General features: G+C 53.0%; 9 protein-coding genes across 9 annotated transcripts; 5 read left to right on the top strand and 4 right to left on the bottom strand.

Annotated features, from left to right (window-relative positions):
• Nucleotides 1-91: 91 nt before the first annotated feature.
• J3458_000984 (uncharacterized protein) lies at nt 92-385 on the top strand (the record flags this gene model as incomplete). The annotated part of the gene is made up of 1 exon (XM_066116454.1): nt 92-385. The coding sequence occupies one exon, from the start codon at nt 92-94 to the stop codon at nt 383-385; it is 294 nt and encodes a 97-aa protein (XP_065978336.1).
• A 1,817-nt stretch (nt 386-2,202) lies between these two features.
• Nucleotides 2,203-2,700, top strand: J3458_000983 (uncharacterized protein; the record flags this gene model as incomplete). The annotated part of the gene is made up of 1 exon (XM_066116453.1): nt 2,203-2,700. One exon carries the CDS (start codon nt 2,203-2,205, stop codon nt 2,698-2,700), a length of 498 nt encoding a protein of 165 aa, XP_065978335.1.
• An 803-nt stretch (nt 2,701-3,503) lies between these two features.
• Nucleotides 3,504-5,129, top strand: J3458_000982 (uncharacterized protein; the record flags this gene model as incomplete). Its single annotated transcript, XM_007809783.2, has 1 exon — nt 3,504-5,129. The coding sequence occupies one exon, from the start codon at nt 3,504-3,506 to the stop codon at nt 5,127-5,129; it is 1,626 nt and encodes a 541-aa protein (XP_007807974.2).
• A 1,342-nt stretch (nt 5,130-6,471) lies between these two features.
• On the bottom strand, nt 6,472-6,795 carry GPI12_2 (N-acetylglucosaminyl-phosphatidylinositol de-N-acetylase; the record flags this gene model as incomplete). The annotated part of the gene is made up of 1 exon (XM_066116452.1): nt 6,472-6,795. The coding sequence occupies one exon, from the start codon at nt 6,793-6,795 to the stop codon at nt 6,472-6,474; it is 324 nt and encodes a 107-aa protein (XP_065978334.1).
• Nucleotides 6,796-6,916: 121 nt separating this feature from the next.
• Nucleotides 6,917-7,599, bottom strand: GPI12_1 (N-acetylglucosaminyl-phosphatidylinositol de-N-acetylase; the record flags this gene model as incomplete). The annotated part of the gene is made up of 3 exons (XM_007809782.2): nt 6,917-7,019; nt 7,138-7,240; nt 7,374-7,599. The coding sequence occupies 3 exons, from the start codon at nt 7,597-7,599 to the stop codon at nt 6,917-6,919; spliced, it is 432 nt and encodes a 143-aa protein (XP_007807973.2).
• Nucleotides 7,600-8,578: 979 nt separating this feature from the next.
• J3458_000979 (uncharacterized protein) lies at nt 8,579-9,324 on the top strand (the record flags this gene model as incomplete). Its single annotated transcript, XM_066116451.1, has 2 exons — nt 8,579-8,945; nt 9,023-9,324. 2 exons carry the CDS (start codon nt 8,579-8,581, stop codon nt 9,322-9,324), a joined length of 669 nt encoding a protein of 222 aa, XP_065978333.1.
• A 49-nt stretch (nt 9,325-9,373) lies between these two features.
• J3458_000978 (uncharacterized protein) lies at nt 9,374-9,853 on the bottom strand (the record flags this gene model as incomplete). Its single annotated transcript, XM_007809780.2, has 1 exon — nt 9,374-9,853. The coding sequence occupies one exon, from the start codon at nt 9,851-9,853 to the stop codon at nt 9,374-9,376; it is 480 nt and encodes a 159-aa protein (XP_007807971.2).
• A 1,119-nt stretch (nt 9,854-10,972) lies between these two features.
• CNH1 (Na+/H+ antiporter) lies at nt 10,973-15,226 on the bottom strand. Its single transcript, XM_007809779.2, has 2 exons — nt 12,188-15,226; nt 10,973-12,098 (listed from the first exon to the last, which is right to left on the bottom strand). The coding sequence occupies exons 1-2, from the start codon at nt 14,267-14,269 to the stop codon at nt 11,214-11,216; spliced, it is 2,967 nt and encodes a 988-aa protein (XP_007807970.1). The 5' UTR covers nt 14,270-15,226; the 3' UTR covers nt 10,973-11,213.
• A 2,555-nt stretch (nt 15,227-17,781) lies between these two features.
• Nucleotides 17,782-18,414, top strand: J3458_000976 (uncharacterized protein; the record flags this gene model as incomplete). Its single annotated transcript, XM_007809778.1, has 1 exon — nt 17,782-18,414. The coding sequence occupies one exon, from the start codon at nt 17,782-17,784 to the stop codon at nt 18,412-18,414; it is 633 nt and encodes a 210-aa protein (XP_007807969.1).
• Between the last annotated feature and the right edge of the window lie 368 nt (nt 18,415-18,782).

The raw sequence follows: 18,782 nt of genomic DNA, 5'->3' as shown, positions 1-18,782 counted from the left end.
GGTAAATGCGGCCAATCGGATTTGTTGTGTCAGACGAAAGATGTTGGAGTGCTCCTTTTAACGGATCATCCAGTTCAAGCGTATCAAGGAAATGCGCTGGAGAAGTGAGGAGACCATCCAGCGGACACGAAACTCCCCAAAGGTGCTTGTGCAGGTGGCAGTTGCTACGAGCTTCCGCATGATTGATGGTCTCGGACACGATAGTCTCGATGAAAGTTTGCGAGCTCGTGCTACTCTGGGACTTTTAGAAGCTGCACGCATGGCACATACTGACTACGTGATGTGGCTCTTGTGCCTCCAAATGCCTACCCCCCCGGAGTCTACTCCAACCTACTTTAACCTCAGCCCCTACTCTGGCACACTATACTACTCCTCATACTACTAGTGCACCCCTTGGCATTTTTTCTACTCGTCCTCTTCTCCTACCCCCCTTTTTTTTGAACTTCTTGTTTACGCGAACATACCTTGCATAGCAGCTCTGGCATTGACCTTCACTCCACACCTCTCTGTCATGTTGACAGGAAAATTAAGTGATTGGCTATTCTGATTGGATGGGACAAAGGCGTTTGGGCTGGGCAAAGTTGAATAGTATATGATGTATGACGTCTGCGGCAGAAATTGGGGTTTTTTTTTCTCTTTTTGAATACACTTTACCATTTGATGAAAGAAGTTGCCTGGTAACATAATACATGTGGGAAGTAACGGAATGACAACTTGGATAGAGGATGCGACAGTGGCTACGGCTGAAAAGGACGTACATTGACATTATCATGGCCGAGATTTTGGACTAATACCTGAATGGAAAGGTTGATGACGGGGCTCGAGTGTGGCCTTGCCTCTTGTGCGTCAATTGAATATTGAATGCAGGCCGTCGCATGTAGAGATGAATTGAAGTGTGCCGAGACTCACGACTCCAGACGTCCCAGGAGACGTCTATGCGAAAAACCCACCTGCCAGCATTGAGCGGGAGCCTCCAATAAAACACCAGACGCCTGCCTTCCCATCATGGCGCGGTGCGATGACCCCATGTCCCGACTAATGGGAAGCAGCCCGACGCGACCCTCACACCCAGAATCTCGGTGGTACTAGACGTGATGGACGCATTTGAAGTCGACAGAGTATGGATATTGGACAAGCGTCAAGCCGGTCCTGAGGATGAATGGATAAGGGACAAGAGGAATGAAGCGGACTTTTCGGCGTTTTCCCATTGCACCCGTGGTCCACGCTGGGCCGGTCTTCACGGCTAAGGCGGCGGGGCGAGGCAGACGCCATTGATTGATCGATGTGATTGATTGCCGTAGTCTATCGACGGGTGGGCGCATGCTAACTTTGCACGGTCGACCAAGTTGACAGTCCCACGGCTGTGTGCAGACCCAACCAGCATTCATTCATTCCCCTGGCCGCACCAAACTCGGGCCTCCTCCTCAACTCGGATCTGGGCATCAAATTCTTCCGGCCCATTTTATCCTTGGATTGATGCGGGTTATTCCCGAGCCTGCACGACGGCTTGGACGGCTGCGAGGGAGAGGTTGACTGGTAGGACGAGGTCGATGGCCAAGCTGCCATCGTCCATCTGCAACCCTTCATCTCGCGTCGAGGTAATTGGCGCTGTAAAGGAGGCTTCGCATTGCCCGCAAGCGCAGTCGCCAAAGCCCCTCTGATACGCGCACTTCGAGACGGGCGGTCACAACCACTCTCTGCCCAACACATCCATCCACCTTCCGGACTGACAGCCGTGGTCTGGGAAAAGACACCACGCTTCCAGACTGTCCCATGGGGGAGGGGGAGGGACGCACGACCTGCCTCCTCCATTCACCTTTCACCGACCAGCGTCTGTCTTTTGAATTGCGCCCGCGGGACAAGAACGCTCAACATTTAGCTTTTACGCGACGGCTCAGAAACCAACGGCATGAGCGCGGCGACGTTGGACCCGTCGCTATCAAACCCCATTCTGCCTGCCTGCGATTACCATTACCCATGACCGGATAGGCAACTGTTTAACGCTCCTTTTCACGGAGACAAGTTTTGCTCCTGGCCCTGTTGCCGGCCATTATACACCACCCATTGACATATACGCATCACTATAAGGCGAGAGACATATACAGGAATCGGAGAGCCGGGCTGCTCAAGCAGGGGAAGAAGAAGAAGAAGAAAAAGAAAGAAGGGCGAGGGGTGGAGCACAGGTCTGAGGAATCAGCAACCATGACGAGCACAAACTTCACCAGCAGCACCGCGTCAGTTTTGACCACGCCATCGACGACGCCGACGCCAACCTCGTCGAGGGGCGTGTTTACAACGTGGCCCTCGACCACGTATACGCTGCCGACGTTGACGTCTTGGGGGTCTACGCCCAACGGGTTCGGCGACTTCAACGTCGGCGACAGGATCTTGCAGCTCGTCACTAGCGGGTCGAATGGTGAGAAAATTGTCCGCGGCTTCTTGATGGGCGTTGCCATCGGCTTTATTCTGGGCGGCGCGGTCTGCTGCTGGGTTCCGTGTTTCGGGAGAGGCAGGCAAGAACGACGGGAAAGGAGGAGACAGCAGCGAGAGCAGGGCCGTGATGGGGCGCAGCAGCATCCAGGCGGCCAGGCAGATGGACAGACGACGACGGCAGCAGCTCAGGCCGAAGGTGCGCCGGCCGCTGAGAGGAGCTACGTGCGTCTACGTTGGGATCGATTTCGACGGCGGCCGAGGCTTTGACCGGGGATGGGGGAATCGCGCTGGCCATGCTGTGTGCGGTTCTTGTCCATGGGATGGAATACTTTCAAGCGGATAGGTTCTTATCGGTCACAAGACACAAGGCGGTCTTTTCTTTTTTTTTTTTTTTTTTTATGTTTATAGTGTGGTCAGGATTGGATTGGATACAAAGGCGTTTTATTAGGGCACTTCGGCGGGCGGATACGGCGTTTTAATAATGATTACGCGAAGACTTATGCACAGCAGCAGAGCGTGATGGGAGCATTTTAAGGACATGACACGTTTAGAAAAAAAATAATAAATAAAAAGAACATGTCAACCATTACTTGAGTCGCTTGTGGCCCTGCCGAGCCCAGCAGATAAAAAGAACATGTGGTGAGGTACGGGCCGACGTCCTGGGCGCTACAGGCCACATGAAGTACAAAGGGAGGCCTTCAGCCCCGACTGCCACGTGTGACGGATTCGTCAGAATAAGACGATCCCATCGGTCTCGAGTTCATGCTGTGCCCCGGCTGCTTCTGGACCGCGAGGCTGGAGGGTCAATGCTGTCAAGGAGGCTCGTCACGGCACAGCCTCAAAATGCGACGACGGGCGCTCTGGCCCAGACGCTGTGGAGTCGGAGTCGAAGTGGCAGCTTACGCAGCCCAGAGCAAATGACGTACCAATTGATCCTTTTCTACTCTTTTCTTGCTTTACCGAGTACGTATGTACATGCGCTGACGGACCCCCACTATGGATCCTGCTGCGGGTCACTGGTGAGCAGTTGACGTGCGCGGGCGGCTGCGCGTCAGTTTCCAGAGTCGAACATGCTCTCAACATCCCTGTCCATCCTGGAACGCAGTTTTGCTGTTGTTTCCATCTTTATCGGCGAGAGCCGTCTCTTTTTTCGCTTTCGGCATCTTGGTGAGCTTGGTTCATTTTTTTTTATATATCGTAATCTAGCGCTTGACGGCAACGACGCCTCCCTACAAACTAGAGTCATAAACCGCATACCACGCACGGCACGGCCTCGGTTTTCCCCTTGGACCAGGCAGAGAGACGTTCACCGGCGCGCCGCAAACTTCGCGACAAGAATGCTCGACGACAATCTCCCCACGTTTCGACTCCAGCAATCCTCCGACAATCCCCAGAACACCCTGCTCTACTTCACACACAACGGATCCGAGCCCTCGCCTGAATACCTGCTGAAGCGACCGCTGCCGTCCGAGTCCCGGAACCAATACGCTCTCGGCCTGCTCGACGTAAACTACCCCTCTGTAATATACGCCGAAGTTCTGGTCAAGCCCGAATGGACCCAGCCGAGTCTGTCGGCTGCCGAGCTACGGGCCCAGAATGGCGTGTCGACGCCCCTCCCAATGACGCCGGAGGCTTTCAACGTGCTGCTGTACAATCCGGACCAGAGCATCACCGTCAAGCGGAACCATGGAAGCTGGAGCAAGTCCAACACGTGGGACTTTGAAGTCCCTGAGCGGAGCTTCAAGGTGCCCAGCTCGAGCCAGATTGATAGGGATACCACGCCCGCTGTTCCGGAGCTGGCCCCCAAGGTGGTGTTTCGGTGGAAAAAGGACGGCCGCCTGAGTAAAGACATGACGTGCTACATGTCTGGGAGAAGTGTGGGCGGGAAGAAGAGCAAGGAGCCCGATATCACGGTTGCCATGTTCCAGGCGGGAAAGAGTGAGAGCGCCGTGACCATTTACGAACCCAACATGGCTCGCGTCGAGGTCGAGGACCGCAAAGGCCTCGAAGTGGTCCTGATATTGAGCGCCGAAGTCATCCGCGACCTGTATCTCGTCCCGCGGCAGGATCCGTTCAACACGGCGGGCGGTCCGGGGCCATCTGCTTCAAAGACGTCGAGGCCATCGGCGTCGCCGCCGCAACAGATTCCCATGGCGTCTGGGGCTCTGGGCCTCGGGGATTCCCCCGCTGGTCCGGGAGCAGGCCCTTCGGCCCGGCAATCAAATGTCGACGCCGAGACGAGACGTCTGCAAGCCATGGTGGCGGAGGAGAAGCGCCAGGCACAAGAGCGCGAGAAGCGAGACGAGGAGGAGCAGAAGAGGATCCGAAAGATGCTGGAACAAGAAGAAAAGGAGCGCCGCAGACGCGAGGCCGAGGTCGAAAAGGAGACGGAGCGTCTGCGCAAGCAATACGGCGTCCCGGCACCCCCCAACGGAGGACCGCCCGGCTCTTCGCCAGCGCTCCCTCCACGGCCGGGTCAAAATCAACACTACGCCTCGGGCGGTCTGGGCTGGGGACAACCGCCCATGCCCCCGCGTCCGAATAGCGTAGGACCTCCGCCGCAGCCGCAATCTTCGAATGCCGCCGGCAGGAAGAAGCATTCGGGCCCGTTTGGGGGGAGCGTCAGCGGGCTCTTCCATAGATCCGACGAGGATAAGCGGAACAAGGTGGAAAAGAAGAGGAGTGTGCACTTTTGAGACGGGCGGTTGTATTTTTTTCTTTCTTTTTTTCTTTGGGAGTGGTGTCTGCATGGCTAGCGGTGTTTTCTCTTTTTTTTTTTTTTTTTGTCATCTGGATGGGTATACCTTGGACATTTGTATGACGACTTGATATGAATATGATTTCGGTGGTGTCGGGTGTGTATTTGCGACTTTTGAGGTTTCGCAAGAGCACAGTATGCGGTGGAATTATACTTGCCATGGCCCTCTCAGTACGCTAGCTTCTCCGTGTTATTAGTCCTGATGTGCTGCCTTGTTTGGGATACCTCTGCATGGTGGATATTCCTCGGTGATTGCCAGTCTCTCTTCTTGGAAAATACGCCCTGGCCTTTTGTCCGCGGTCGTAGCGATCGTGGCGACGCTGTATGAGATGACGGCGACTTTGACAAATCTGCCGTGTTTTTTTGACACGAGTACTCGTTTCTTCTTGGTTTCCCAATTCGAGCGCGGTAGCACGCCTCGCCGCGGGGGTTAGATTTCACAAAGGGACACATGGCGATGCGTTTATCACCGGGTACTCGTCACCCCCGGCTGTATCTGGCGTCTGCACGTCGTCGGCCCTTGGCGCGTGCTTCGTGCCCTGCCGCCCCGTCATGTCTCGCAGCTCAATCACGGCCGTCTTGCGCGCGGGGGATTGCGCGTGCCGCGACTGGATGTACGTGAGGTCGCCGGCGAAGGCGCGGGAAGCGCGGGGGATTTGCACCCGCACGTTTCCAAGTTGTTCGCGGGGTGGCAAGTCTATTGATGTGTGAACCGCCGTTGAACCGTGTGGATTCGCGACGCAGCATGCTGTTGACTGGCTGGTGCGCTGGATTATTGTGTTTTCGTGCGCGGACGGGATGATATTCTGGACGTGAGCGTGTTGGATTATATTTTCGGGGAGCGTTTGTGGGAGAGGATACGGGCATGTCTTGTGGGAGCAGCATGAGTCTGAGAATGCGTAGCGGCTGGTTTGTTCGTTCCGAGGCTATTATTTTTGGCCGATTTGCTAGATTTGGACAGTAGAAAAGGCGGCATGCAATGCAAGAGATGTTCATGTATAATGTCGGGGTGACCTGGGGACCGCAACGCCGAATCGCGAAACCGAGACATGATGGGGGCGTGCATTCATTTCATTGCTATATATTGTATATAAATCCGACCTGGACAGTCTAACCCGCCGGTGCCGATAAAGATGATGGGACGCCGCAATGGCTCGTTTCCATACCTCCAAACGCCCATAGATATGCACGACTGCTCTGCATTGTCGCACACCTGCCCGTCCCGAGCAGCCCGCTCTCTTCCCATCCCGTGTGCATAAATGACCATTGACTGTCCCCAGTCACTTGCTCTTGATCTTTTCAAGTCGCAAATCATTAATCAGCATATATCTGCTGAATCCGATGTAAAGATACCTAAACCAAACCATCTGGCTCTTGTGCGCCTGGGTCATGGCGCCCCATGCTGTCGGCAGCCCGCCCTCGCCGACGAGCTGGTTCATAAACACGAGGCCGCCTGGGTGAGCCTTGTCCTCGTGTCGCACGCCAATCGCCCACGAGGCCATGGTCGCAAAGACGTCGAGGAATGCCGAGTACTTTCGCAGAATGCTGACAGAGCTGAGCGTGTAGAGGTCGACCGGGCAAGTCCAGCCAGACTTGCCGCGCATCAGGGCACCCACAAAGGCGCGGGCGCCGTGGTACAGAGAAATGTGGTTTGGGTGTGACGACACGCCGCTGCCGTCAAAGGTGATGAGCACGTCAATGTTGGCGGTTGGCTTGGCTGAGTCGTCAGGCTCGTTGGCGGCTGAGTTGCGGCGCAAAGGCGCTGCACAGGAGAGTCGCGATTCGGGATTCGTCCCATTTCGCAGTCATGGAGTCGGGGAAGTCGGTGCTAGAGAGAGAGAGAGAAAAGACGAGTTGTTAAACGATGGAGTCGTTCCAAGAGCATCGTGGGTGTGATCATGATGGAGAGAAGGGGGGAGCGGGGGAGGGAAAAGGCGGCAACATACGGGTTGTCCACTACGAACACATCATCCTCGTCCCTCAAACCCAGGTGCATACCACTCTTTACAAGTTCCTTCTTTCTAGTCTCTCCAAGGCCGTCCGAGTTGCCTGCAAACATTGTAGAGAAAAAAGAGTTGCGTTAGTGCTTAGCTCGATACGTTGGCGCCAGGTCGGAGGCTCCGTGGCAGCGACGGCTTGCTTGCGCCATTGGCTCCCAAGAGGACATAGAGACTGTCCGTACCTGTACTCAAACACAGAATCTTGACGTGATTTCCAGTCTCGGGCCGGGTCAAGGCCAGTACGGTCGGGGCGAAAAACATGGCTTCATCGTCGGGGTGGGCAATGAGCAAGCAAATGCGCTTGTTCCGGACGGCCGGGAAGCGCGACTGCACGACGCTGACGGTGTACATGTACAAAACGGGAATCACCACCACCAGGGTCGCCAGAAGACCAAGGATACGGTCCATCTCGGCGGCAAAGGGTTGGTGGTGATTTGTTGAGGCTGTCCTGACGGGCTGCGTCCAGACAAAGGCGAAGCTATCGACTATGCAAGACAAAAAGAGGCGGCTGAGCAGTTGAGAGCTCGGAGGGGCGCAAAGGCTGCCGCCACTTTGGCGACGTGCAGGGAGAGGAGCTTGCTTGTCTTGCTTCAATGTTCAATGGCATTCGGGAATGCAATCGACGTCGAGGGGCCGAGGATTGCCACAACAAGGGAGCACTCGACAGAATGAGAGTGGGCAGACGTAAATGCCACCTTGCGATTTTTGTCAACTTGGCCATTCCGGACCCTGTCCTCTTTTTCCTCTCGTGAGTCCAGGCGGCTGCTCAGCCCCTGGCTGGTTGAGCAAGGTCCAACGCCCGGCTCCAACAACCGTCAAATTGGACATGATTCTGCGTGCTAGCCGCTTTTTGATTAGGAGCTTGTCCGGGGAATTTCTTAGGGGACCAAAAACCGCCAGGGCGTCCAATGGATCGTCGTGGCCAAGCCAAGGGGGAAAGGGGAGGTGGATGGCTACGCACAATCAACTGATACATGCAGAGTACAAACAGTCAGTGATGGTACAAAGCATCAGAAAGCTCCATCAGCTGTTCGTTTCTCGAGGTTATCTCTCCGATGGTGCCCGTCTGGCGCTGCTGATTGGCGGTGCCATCCACGCAGTCCGCTGATGTCACGGCGCAACGGGGCCTAGTGCCGCCAATCTCCCAGGCACCACATGCGCAGTCCAATCTCGACATGACTACCACAAACTGCTCAGCATTGATGGGGGCCTTCAAAGTAACTTCGTGCAACTGCAACGTCACGAGACACAATTTCAATTAATTACTCGCGTACGGAGCACGCGCCTCTACTCTTGATTGGCCAATTGTGCCAGCCCTCCCTTGTCCGAATTAATAACTGTCGACCGATTGAGTCTACTGCCTCTGGAAACAGACATCATCATCACCATGGTCAAAACACGCAAGGAACGAGCTGGCAATGCCCACATCAAGCTCCGCCAGCCTGACCGGTCTGGGCCAACAGAAAAGACTCTACTCGACTTTGCCGACGAGCGAAATCTGTTTCAGCAGGTCCAACAGCGGGAGAAGGAGATGGCAAAGGAAAGGAGAAAGCAAAGCATCGCAGACGGTGATGACGACGACGACGGCGAAATTCCCACCTTGTCTCCCGGTGCAGAGCAAGTCCTCGAAGCTGCTTTATGGACCGCCACCATTGCTATGCTTCACTTCACCTTTGATGTGCTGGTGCAACATCAGTATGGACAGGAGATTAGCTGGGCGCATGTCTGCACAAGAACAGGCCGTGCTTGGCTAGGTACGATTTGCCCTCAATTTCCTCATGAAGCACCTGTATCGACCTTGACAAGACTCACTAACATTTCTGTTGCTCAGTTTTTCTATTTTTATTCTATTTTCTCCATCCATTCGAATCCGAGGCTGTCTTGGTCCCAGGGCTGCCGAGCCGATATCAGCAGCCGCTAAGACAATCCATCTTCTTCATAATGAGTGTTGCATCAGGATGCTATCTCATTTATATTTCCAATACTTATGGGTATTTGGCGACAATGAAGCAAGCACCGCCGCTGGGATGTTTGTGGCTCTGGGCTGTTGTAGAATTGGACCTCGTCTGGGGCTGCCTTAGTCTGCTCCTGGCTGCCGTCTTCCTCAAGCAAGGAGGCTACGAAATCAAATAGAGGACGCCAGACCGGAAGAGACGACATGGTCTGGCATTGCCAATTTTCATCATCTAGTGCTACTAAAGATATACGGCGGTTTCCTGCGTAATGATTCGTGGTCGGATTCAGGCTTATCCAATCGGACTGCATCCCGACCATGAATGAGAAGTTGTTGCACTAGGGTTTCCAGACGGTTGTACTCGTCCTTGCGACTTTCGACTACACCATCCATCTTTCTTGAATTCTCATGTGCCTTGAATTCTCCCCACTTCGTCCTCGCCTCCAGGTCACTTAGACGAGACGAGATCATGCTCATCTGAAGAAACTGCACTCTTGCAGTCAATGCCTCGCGCTGCCGCACCAGCTCCAGCGCCTTGCTCCGCACCGACATCCAGGCCATGCCGACAGAAGGGGTGCTACGCTGCCAGCTGGGCACCAGTGTCCACCGATCATCTCGATTGCCTGGCCCGCGCGGTGTGCTTGCCTTGGACTCGACTTCTGTCACAAGGTCCAGTAGCCGTTGCTCTAGATTAATCAGATCTTCCATGACGAAGTGTACATCTGATATTCCATTTGACGGCCATGAGCACCACCATCGTGTGCGTGCTGAACCCCCAATGTTCTCAAAAGCTCACTGAGCCACGTAGACTCAGTTTTGTACCACGACAGTGAGGTCTTGACTCGGAAGTATTCTTCGTCGCTATTGCGGAGATAGTTGAGACGGGCATATATCGCTGCCGCAATGGCAACGACGAAAGTCAAGATGCCGACAATGTTGGATGTAGTTGAGAGCGGCGAGTCTTGTTGGGCATTGGAGTCCATTCCGGCTGAGACCAGGCAGGGCCAAAACGATTTGCCATGTGCAATTGATGATGGGCCAGGACGAATCTCACTGTAAGCTCGTGGCAATTAGCCAAAATGGCCGTGGAACTAGTACGGTAAATAGGCTCCTTCTTAACTCATGGGGGCGTATGAAGGGGGGCATTCGGTGTCCCCTGAGATGCGTGCACAAAAATCCATCTTGGCAAGGATCGTACAGCGGCCAGCAGCTCTTGCTCATCACATGATTTGATGTTATTCAGAAGTACACATCTCGGCTCAGAGTTGGTACAACGTAGATGCGTTTGTGTCGTGTCATAATACGGGATCGTGGAACTCATGGACTGGCCTATCTTGCGGGCTATTTGGCATATCGCGCGAGACGGAGGTACATGAGATGAGAGCACACGGCTATGCCAAGGCGAAAACACATCGAGGCCCCCACAACAACGGGACTCGTCACCAAGACATTGAGAAAGGCAGCCATATGCTTCAAAATGGTCTTGCTGAACTCAAGAGAGGGACATTGGCGACTGCTCGTACTTGTTGCCAATACATGCATGGGATGTAGCGAGGCAAACATGTGCTGCGCGACCAGCTGTGATGCCGCTATTGCTAATGAGTCATGGAGCAGACGTTGAAGAGCTGGCTCGGTCTTGGAAAACCGTCCCCACTTGGCAATGATTGCAGGAATACTAGAGACCAATTTATATAGCCTCTCTTGTGGCGATTGTGATGGAGGTTTGCAGACCTAGGGGTATTACAAAGAATCAATGGATCATGGCACGCAGCAAGTCACTGGTCCACTCCACCTAGCGATTGAAGCAAATGCATTATACTACAGGATGATGGCTCAATTTGACCCCGCGCGTAAATATACTAAAATCCATTATATATGCCTCGTATAAATTCGCTATGCAACGCGTATGCATTCACCACGTATGCCTAACCATCCTCATACTCTCACACTTCTACCGCCGCATGGTGCAACCAGATCGTGAAACAAGACCGTGAAACAAGGAAGGCAAAAATATTCTTGTGATACGAAAACATGGAAACAAATTTATACCCTCTTCGCAACGAACGACTCATGTACCCTTTCTCTGAGGCTCTGCGAATCGAATGCCTGGCCTCGCCGGGGGAACTCTCTCCGTTCCCTCGTCCTCAGAGTCGCTGTCTTCCTCAGCCGCAGGGCCACCCATCCCCAAGGCCGCCTGGCGTCGGCGTTTTTCTGCCGGCGTTTCGCCAGTATCGTCATTTTCTTTGTCGTCATCTTCAGCCTGGCCGGCAAGGACTGCCAGCCGGCGTCTGCGCTCAACGCCGGTCTCGCTTTGTTCCTCGGACGGATGGTCACGTCGACCGCGAGGGGGCTCGGTGACCTGGGGTTGCTTTCGAGTCGGTGACATGGATACGGAACGTTTTTCTGCAGCACGGCTGCTTTCCCCGTTGCTGCTGCCACTCTCGCTGTCATGTTCCCGAATTGCTGGAACCGGACGCTGTGACTGAGTAATCTTGGTTTTCACAGGCGCGTCTTGCCTGGCAATAGACTTGAGGGCGTTTGAGGCGGTAGAGTGGTCGACAACTTCGTTGCGCGTACCGGCGTCTAGCTTCTGAACTTCTCTGATAAAGTCCTCCTTGGTCATGCGCCTACCAACACCGCCGATAGTGAATCTGATTTTCTTATCGTCGTCATCCTGCTGCTGCTGTTGGGCGACACTCTTGCGCCTAACCCCGTCACCACGTTGGCCAAAGCCAGCCCAGCCAGGTCTGGGTTGCGACTTGTTTGATGATTCGACGCCTGCCTGGCCCTCTTCCGCTGCTGCAGCAGTATTCTTTTCGCTTTGACGGGCGAGAGCACCCAGGCCAAGATACTTAAGGCTTGCACCAATTAGATCGCTCTCCTGTCCGTCAGGCTTGGACGAAGGCAGCTCGTATGTCTTGACGACTTCACCGTCTTCATCTTCAACAATAATCTGAAGTAAAATGGTCAGTCGCCGCCACACACTCCAAAAAAAAAAAAAAAAAAAAAAAACAGAGCATGGAACTGGCGCAGGAAACTTACTGTGTTGCCGAATTGGTAGGCGCGGGCTGGCTCATGTCGACGTTCGCTCTTGCCTTTGTCCTTACGCTTCTCCAGTTCCGACGTGTAATATTCGCTCATCTTACGACGCCAACCTCCGTGTCGCCAGCCAGACGATGGCTCACCCTCTGGTTTGGCACTGGCAGGTTGGTCTTTTTCTTCCGTCTTCGAACTTCGCTCCTGGTCGCCTTGCGGGTTAGGCTGCATGTCGATAACGTCGCCATTTTCGTTCTCGAATACGAGATGGCTGCCTTCATCATAGACATTAATTTGAGGTGAGTGATCATGAGGAGATTCACCCTGCTCATCTGTTTCACCGTGCTTCTCAGTACGCTGTTCGTCGGAGAACATGGTAGAGTCGGTATTCTCCCGCGTTGGTGATGACGGCTCTTTCTCTGATGCCTCAGTTTGCGAAGGTCTGCTAGGGAAGATAGCTGACTGGCTGATCGGTCCTCCAGGCCCAATTCCATCATCCCACTTTTTGTGTTTTCGTTTCCTGGATACGAGTGAGGAGGCACGACTGCCTGAGCGACTATGTCCCTCCTCATCTCTCTGTCGACGCAAGAACCCTGTTGGTGGAGCAAGTGTTCCGGGTGGGAACTCTGGATCTTTGAGATCATCGAGCGAGGTCTCCGACATGGTCTTGGCCATGGATCTAGACTGAGATGATATTCTGGGCAGCCTGTTCATCCACGAAGGGCCATCTTCTGGAGCCGCGGTATATGACATGGTGAGCGTCAAGGTGTTGATCCTCTTTCCTAGAGTGAAGACGGCTATTGAAGACCCGTGGATGAGAATGGATGAGATGACGAGAAACGTCACAATAGGCCATACAAGGTAGATAAGAGCAAAATGAGGTGCATCCGGTGGAGGTAATTCTCCCAAAGGCACCGGCTCATCATGCTCCAATTCCGCTCGTGCAAGAATGGCGACAAAGATTGCACCGACGCCTATGGGGCCAAAATGTCCTGCAAAGAGCGCCTCTCTCCAATTCTTAACATCAGGTATAAATGGTTTGAGTGCCATCATGATGGGAATGCGACGGAAAAGAAGTACGAAGATGGCAATAACGACGAGACGCCACGCCGCCATGCCGAATGCACCGTCGTTGTATTGTTCCCAAGGAATAATGGTGCCGAAATAAACAAAATAAGTCAAGTTGAGCAGCAAGTCAATAACGTTGGACACATGCGACTCCTCCGTCTTTTCGCCAAACCATCCGTCGTTGGAAAAGCCGACACCCGCTGCAAAGCCAACCAGGAGATCGTCCACGCCGAGAATACTGCCCGACCCAGCGCAGAACAGGGCTACAACAAAGTAGAAGACCAGAAAGCTTTCGCGGTCAATCAAATCGTGGGACTCGGCATACTTGATGCCGTGACGAGCAATATAGCCAATAAGGAAGCCATAAACAGCGCCGAAGATGCACTCGTACAAAACGACATAGACGATAAAGTGAAAACTGACATCCCTGGCATCTCTGTTGTATTGGATGAGATAGAGAGACAGGTAGATGAAAGGGAACGCCATGCCATCATTGCACCCGGACTCCGCAGAGAGAAGATCTCGCAAATGCTTTGGGACCCGTTTCGCAAACTTGCCTTTACCAACAACGGATGAGGCCAGAACGGGGTCAGTAGCGGTTACACATGCTGCAACGACGAGAGAGTCAAGCCAGTTCAGACCCGGCATCATCCACCATACAAATAAGCTGGTAAGAAGCCATCCTACAGTCATGACCGGGACTAGAAGGAAGATGACGGATTTCCAGTGCTTCTCCATGTAAAATTTGGGAAGTTCAACACCGACGGCGAAACACTGAACGACGAGGACAATGCGAGAGAATTCGACGGTGACAATATCGGTATTGCCCCAAGAATTGGGGTCAATAAGATTGGCGACGTGGGGTCCGAAGATGACACCGCACAATGTAGCAACGGTAGCTTCACCTATATACATTCGCTCTTTAATGAAGGAAGAACAAAGCATGAACAGCGATGTAAAGCCACCAAGAATGATATACACCAAGTGCGGCTTGGTGATATCAAGTTGCTCCCAAGCCATCCTGGTGGTGGTTTGCGCGACCAAGGACGTGCTGAATTCGTGGTGTATTTGTCGGATTTCGGAAGAGCTTTCTTCAGCCTCGAGTTCCTGAACCTAGGAGGTCTAGTCACGTCCAAGGTCCTGGCGTGAAGCGCAAGGAAGGTTGCTGCTGCTTTCCCGGCAGAGTCGGCCGTGAGGTGTTGTTGACTCGGCGCCGGCCAATCGATCTCGAGCCGGAGAGGACGACGGTCGGATACATGCAGATAGACTCTTCTGTCGGAATGGGAAACGGGAAAACGGCGTACACTCTGCCCAACAACTTAATCGAAGCTGGCTCTAATTTATCTTCGCAAGCGGTGTCGTCTCCGGTTTACGACGACAAAAATGATGTCGCAACAGACGAGTTGGCACGGACGGGTATCGCGGAGTCGAGACAGATGCAGCAGATGCTTGGTTCGACGCTCGAGGCAAAAGTGTCGTCACTTTGCAGGCGAGATGGGCGAGGCCAGGGGACGGGACCGCCAATGGACCACAGAAGGCTCAGAAACAAAAACAAAAGTCGACAAACCAGCGGGGCGGGTCTCAGCCCGGAGAATCGGAACGGGTCTCAATGGTCTCGTGCTCGCAAGCGCTATCTGAGTAGTGCGGCTCTTTGCAAAGTTGACGCAAGGGCAGCCACGGCTTCAGGCGAGACCGTCTCAACTAATGCGTCGATGGTGAATGGGAAGGGGAAGTTGGGATACAAAGAGAGCAGGATATGGACAAGGACAAAGAGAGAGAAAAAAAGCCAATCAGCTGGCGATTACGACGAATTATTATGCAGGCACGCACTTTGACTATTTAGAACGTCGGTGCTGGCAAGAAAATGGCCAAGCCAAGACTTTTGGATCCATCAGATCCGGGATGAAAGTTGGACGCACGAATCGGAGTGGACAGATGGAAGAGTTTTGGAGGCTGGCCAACGCCAGAGACTAATATGGTGCCGTTTGGCGCTGACCATGGATGGGCCGTGACTCTGTGAGAGGCAAAGAGATGGACCACCGAGTGGAGACGCATGGCAAAGGCACGCCGTGGCAACGTGGATGGTGCTCTCCTCGATGTATTACGGGGGAACTACGACTCTGTCGTGTGCCAACAATTTTCCAGCGAGTTGCGAGTAGGGCAAACTGGAAGCCCAAGGACAAAAGTTGATTTGCAAGCCTAGGCCGAAGTGTCACTTTCAGACCGGTTCGACCTCGCAAGGTATCACAACTCGGCATCCCGGCACGGAACGGACGGTACAGCGCGCTCTGTCATTTCTCCAACTTGAATGGCTACAATGCCAAATACGAACAACTACCGGCGTGCCCTTGCAGCCGACCGCCGGAGATATCGTTTCAGCTCTTGAATGCCATCTTGAACTTCCTTGCGCGCTCTGTTGAGGGCAGGTCTATAGCTCGTGGCGTCACCACACCGGCGCCGCGGCTGATCCTAGACAATAACCGGTCAGCCTCTCAGCCAACCGGCGCTGGTCCTTGATCTGAAAACCCACGATCTTTTATGCTTAACTTTACTTTTGGATAGCTGTAGCATCCCTGGAAGCCTAACAAACCCCCAACGTGCCCGACGACCACTGTCGCCCGCCCTCTTGAGATTGAGTCTCCGAATATTCCCGCCAAATTGGAGCTCGTTCCCGCTCCCCCACGGTAGGACAAGTCGGTGATGAGCATTGTTGAAAATCCCCCACTCGTGGCACTCGCATTTGACTGTTGACTGTCCACTCAAGGCAGAAAGAAGCTGCAAGCCAAAAGAAGAAAATCGCCCCCGGTGAGCGGCGATTTGTGCCCACAGTCCCCCCGCCTGCTGCGAGATTGGACACGAGCAGGTCACCAACCCATGGCCCGTCCCTGTACGACGGACGGAGACTTCGAATCGTCTTCCACGTGCCGAACGCCAGCCATACAAGCGTGCAACGCTGTCTCAAGCCCCCGAGAGTCAATTACATCCGATTCAGCAAGTGACATTCGAGAATGAATGAAGGTACCACAACTTCAAGGAACTTCAAGGGGCCTCCCTCCTGCTTGTCGTAAAAGCTCCTGCGCAAACTATCAGCAGAACAAATACCTATTTCGATAAGACTTCTCTCAAACATGCCGAGCAAAATGCATGCCGGCCAGCGTCACTCCACAATCAGCAGCCTCTTATCTGCTCCCACGCAAAGCTGCCAGGATGTGGAGGAACAAAAAAGGACCAACTGTTGGCTGCCAAACATCGAAACTTATCAAGCGTCTGACCTCACCGCCCGTTTTCTCCCGAACGTAGCTTCAGAATCAGAGATTGCTCAATGGTAATCGTCCCGCTTACATGTCGCGCGATTGGGCGTCGAGAAACGACATCTCAAGATACCGAGACAGACGCGCGACTCTCGAGTCAATCTGCAATGCGCATGGCACGCGTGCCGTAAACGGCTCCCTTGTATTCGAGAATCGAGACAAAGCGCTCCTTCTTCTTTGTTTCGGTCAGTCAGTGATCCCTGCATATTGTGTGGCGGTGAAGATGCCCTCCGGGATGTTATACAGGCTGTGGCTTGAAACAGGATGAACCTGAGCGAATCCACAATGCCTCATTTGATAGGATAGATGGAAGCTATAAAGCATCAATAATTTGAGAAGCTGAAAGTCTTGGGCACCGATGTGGTCCAAGACCAAATGTGTCGGCAATAGCCTCTTTTGCCAGAATCACGTCAGTGGTGACGCGAGTTGCGCGTGGCCTCATCGTCCGCAAAGCAATGTTGTGAGCGCCACTGATTCTGCGGTATGGAATTGATGCATGTACTCGCCATAATTTTTATTTTTGTTTTGTTTTCTTTTTCAAAGTATTCATATTTGGTAACACAGCAGCTTATCCACACCATCAGCTTACAGGGCCCCGCGCCTGATTTAGAACATGTCTGTTTTTGAAACGGTTCTCGGTATGTTCTTAACCAGGGGAGAATACGGAGCCTGCAGCATTTTGAGGTTAATTACTCCAAGATTACATAATCTGAATTGATACTCTTCTACTCTGCAGAGGCCAAGGCCAGAAAAGCTTCATCGGGGCCTTCCTGATCTTCGTACATCCAATACATTAAACAATAATTAATCAATCTTATACATTATTTCTGCCCTCACACACGCAGCTCCGACCATCTAGGTAACCCGGGTATAAATCCGTCTAATAAACTCCCCATTGATGTATCCAGCACCGTGCACATTACAATATGGCCCTGTTCCAATGAACACCCCTTGGTAATCCACGGCTCCCATCATTAACTTCATCAATTCATGTACACTGCTACGGCAAAAAAAAGGATTGCAAGGATCTTTGAGAGAAAATTGATAGATTCCTGCGACGCAGTTCCCGGTACAAAGTCAAAAGGGCTCCCACCTCCTCCAGGTGGCTGTGTTCGTTGAGGCGGACGCTCGTCGGTTGATGAAGACGTAGCAGTACTTGTCGTAGTCACTTGTACTTCTGTGCTGTCCTCTTGTGTCCTTGATTCCGTGGCTATTGACGCTATGGTAGAGGTCGGTGTTGACACATCGCCATCGTCGTCGCTCGTTGAGGACGTAGTTGAGGACGTAGTTGGTGTTATAGTTGGTGCTATAGTTGGTGCTATAGTTGATGACATAGTTGGGCTCAGTGTAGGTGTAGCAGACGTAGTTGATGATGGCTTTGACTTGGTAGTGCGTCTAGGCGAAGTTGGCGGCGGCGTATCGAACGGTATTCTGGAAAAGGTCCCTGGCCGTGGAAAGCTAATTGAGGAACTGGTTTGCGCTGATGTGGGTGACTGCCTGTTACCGCAAATCGCAATTACGAGCCTTCCTTTTTGTGCCTGGTCTAACAACGAAGTTGACCCAGTCCTGGCCAAAACGCATGAGTCCCGAATTTTCGTCTCTACTTCCAGGATTCTGCTTATGCAGGTGGAGGAGCAAGTTTTGCCTTCGCCAAAGTCCTCCATGGAGCAACCTCGCAGTGGTGTATTGTATGCGGAGGCGCATCCCAATGGTAATGACATGGTGGATATTGACTCGAAATTTGTCAGGGTCAAGAGTGAGCCCGATGCCTCCACGGCCAACAGCAGCACCACGCACAAGGTATTCGCTAGGTTTAATAGACTTCTTGCCATTACTGCAACTGCACAGGCGTGAGGCCGTACCGGTTGATGCTATTTGGTTGAAGTAGCCAACTCCAGATGCAATCCGTCAGAATACTGTGGAGTTGAAGGATAAAATGACTGGCAAATAGCTAGTTGATTTCCAAAAAAAAATAAGAGTATGGGTCCTAGAACAGTCCGCAGACTAGGCAGTCGAAAACTCGCTCTTGAAACACCACGTGTCAGAGACGGAGAGAATATGACGTCGTGATGTATTCGGAACACCAGGCGCCGATCTTGGGCCAGCGGGATCTACAATCCCACGGGTTTTGGTCCTGCGTCGGGTTCTAAATCGCCGATTTTTTTCTGGATGAACATGCTTTAGCGGTTGATGCTTCCAATTATGAATATGAAATTATACGA

The sequence above is a fragment of the Metarhizium acridum genome, assembly GCF_019434415.1.
Source record: "Metarhizium acridum strain ARSEF 324 chromosome Unknown scaffold_1, whole genome shotgun sequence".
Classification (NCBI taxonomy): Eukaryota; Fungi; Ascomycota; class Sordariomycetes; order Hypocreales; family Clavicipitaceae; genus Metarhizium; species Metarhizium acridum.
Note: the sequence above shows the minus strand (reverse complement) of the source record. Positions and strands in the feature narration are given on the sequence as shown.

Bases quoted from the DNA above. Each gene is read 5' to 3' on its own strand.
- CNH1 (XM_007809779.2), bottom strand. From the start codon at position 14,269: ATGGCTTGGGAGCAACTTGATATCACCAAGCCGCACTTGGTGTATATC. The intron at 12,099-12,187 runs GTAAGTTTCCTG...ATTTTACTTCAG, and splicing joins CCTACCAATTCGGCAACACA to ATTATTGTTGAAGATGAAGA.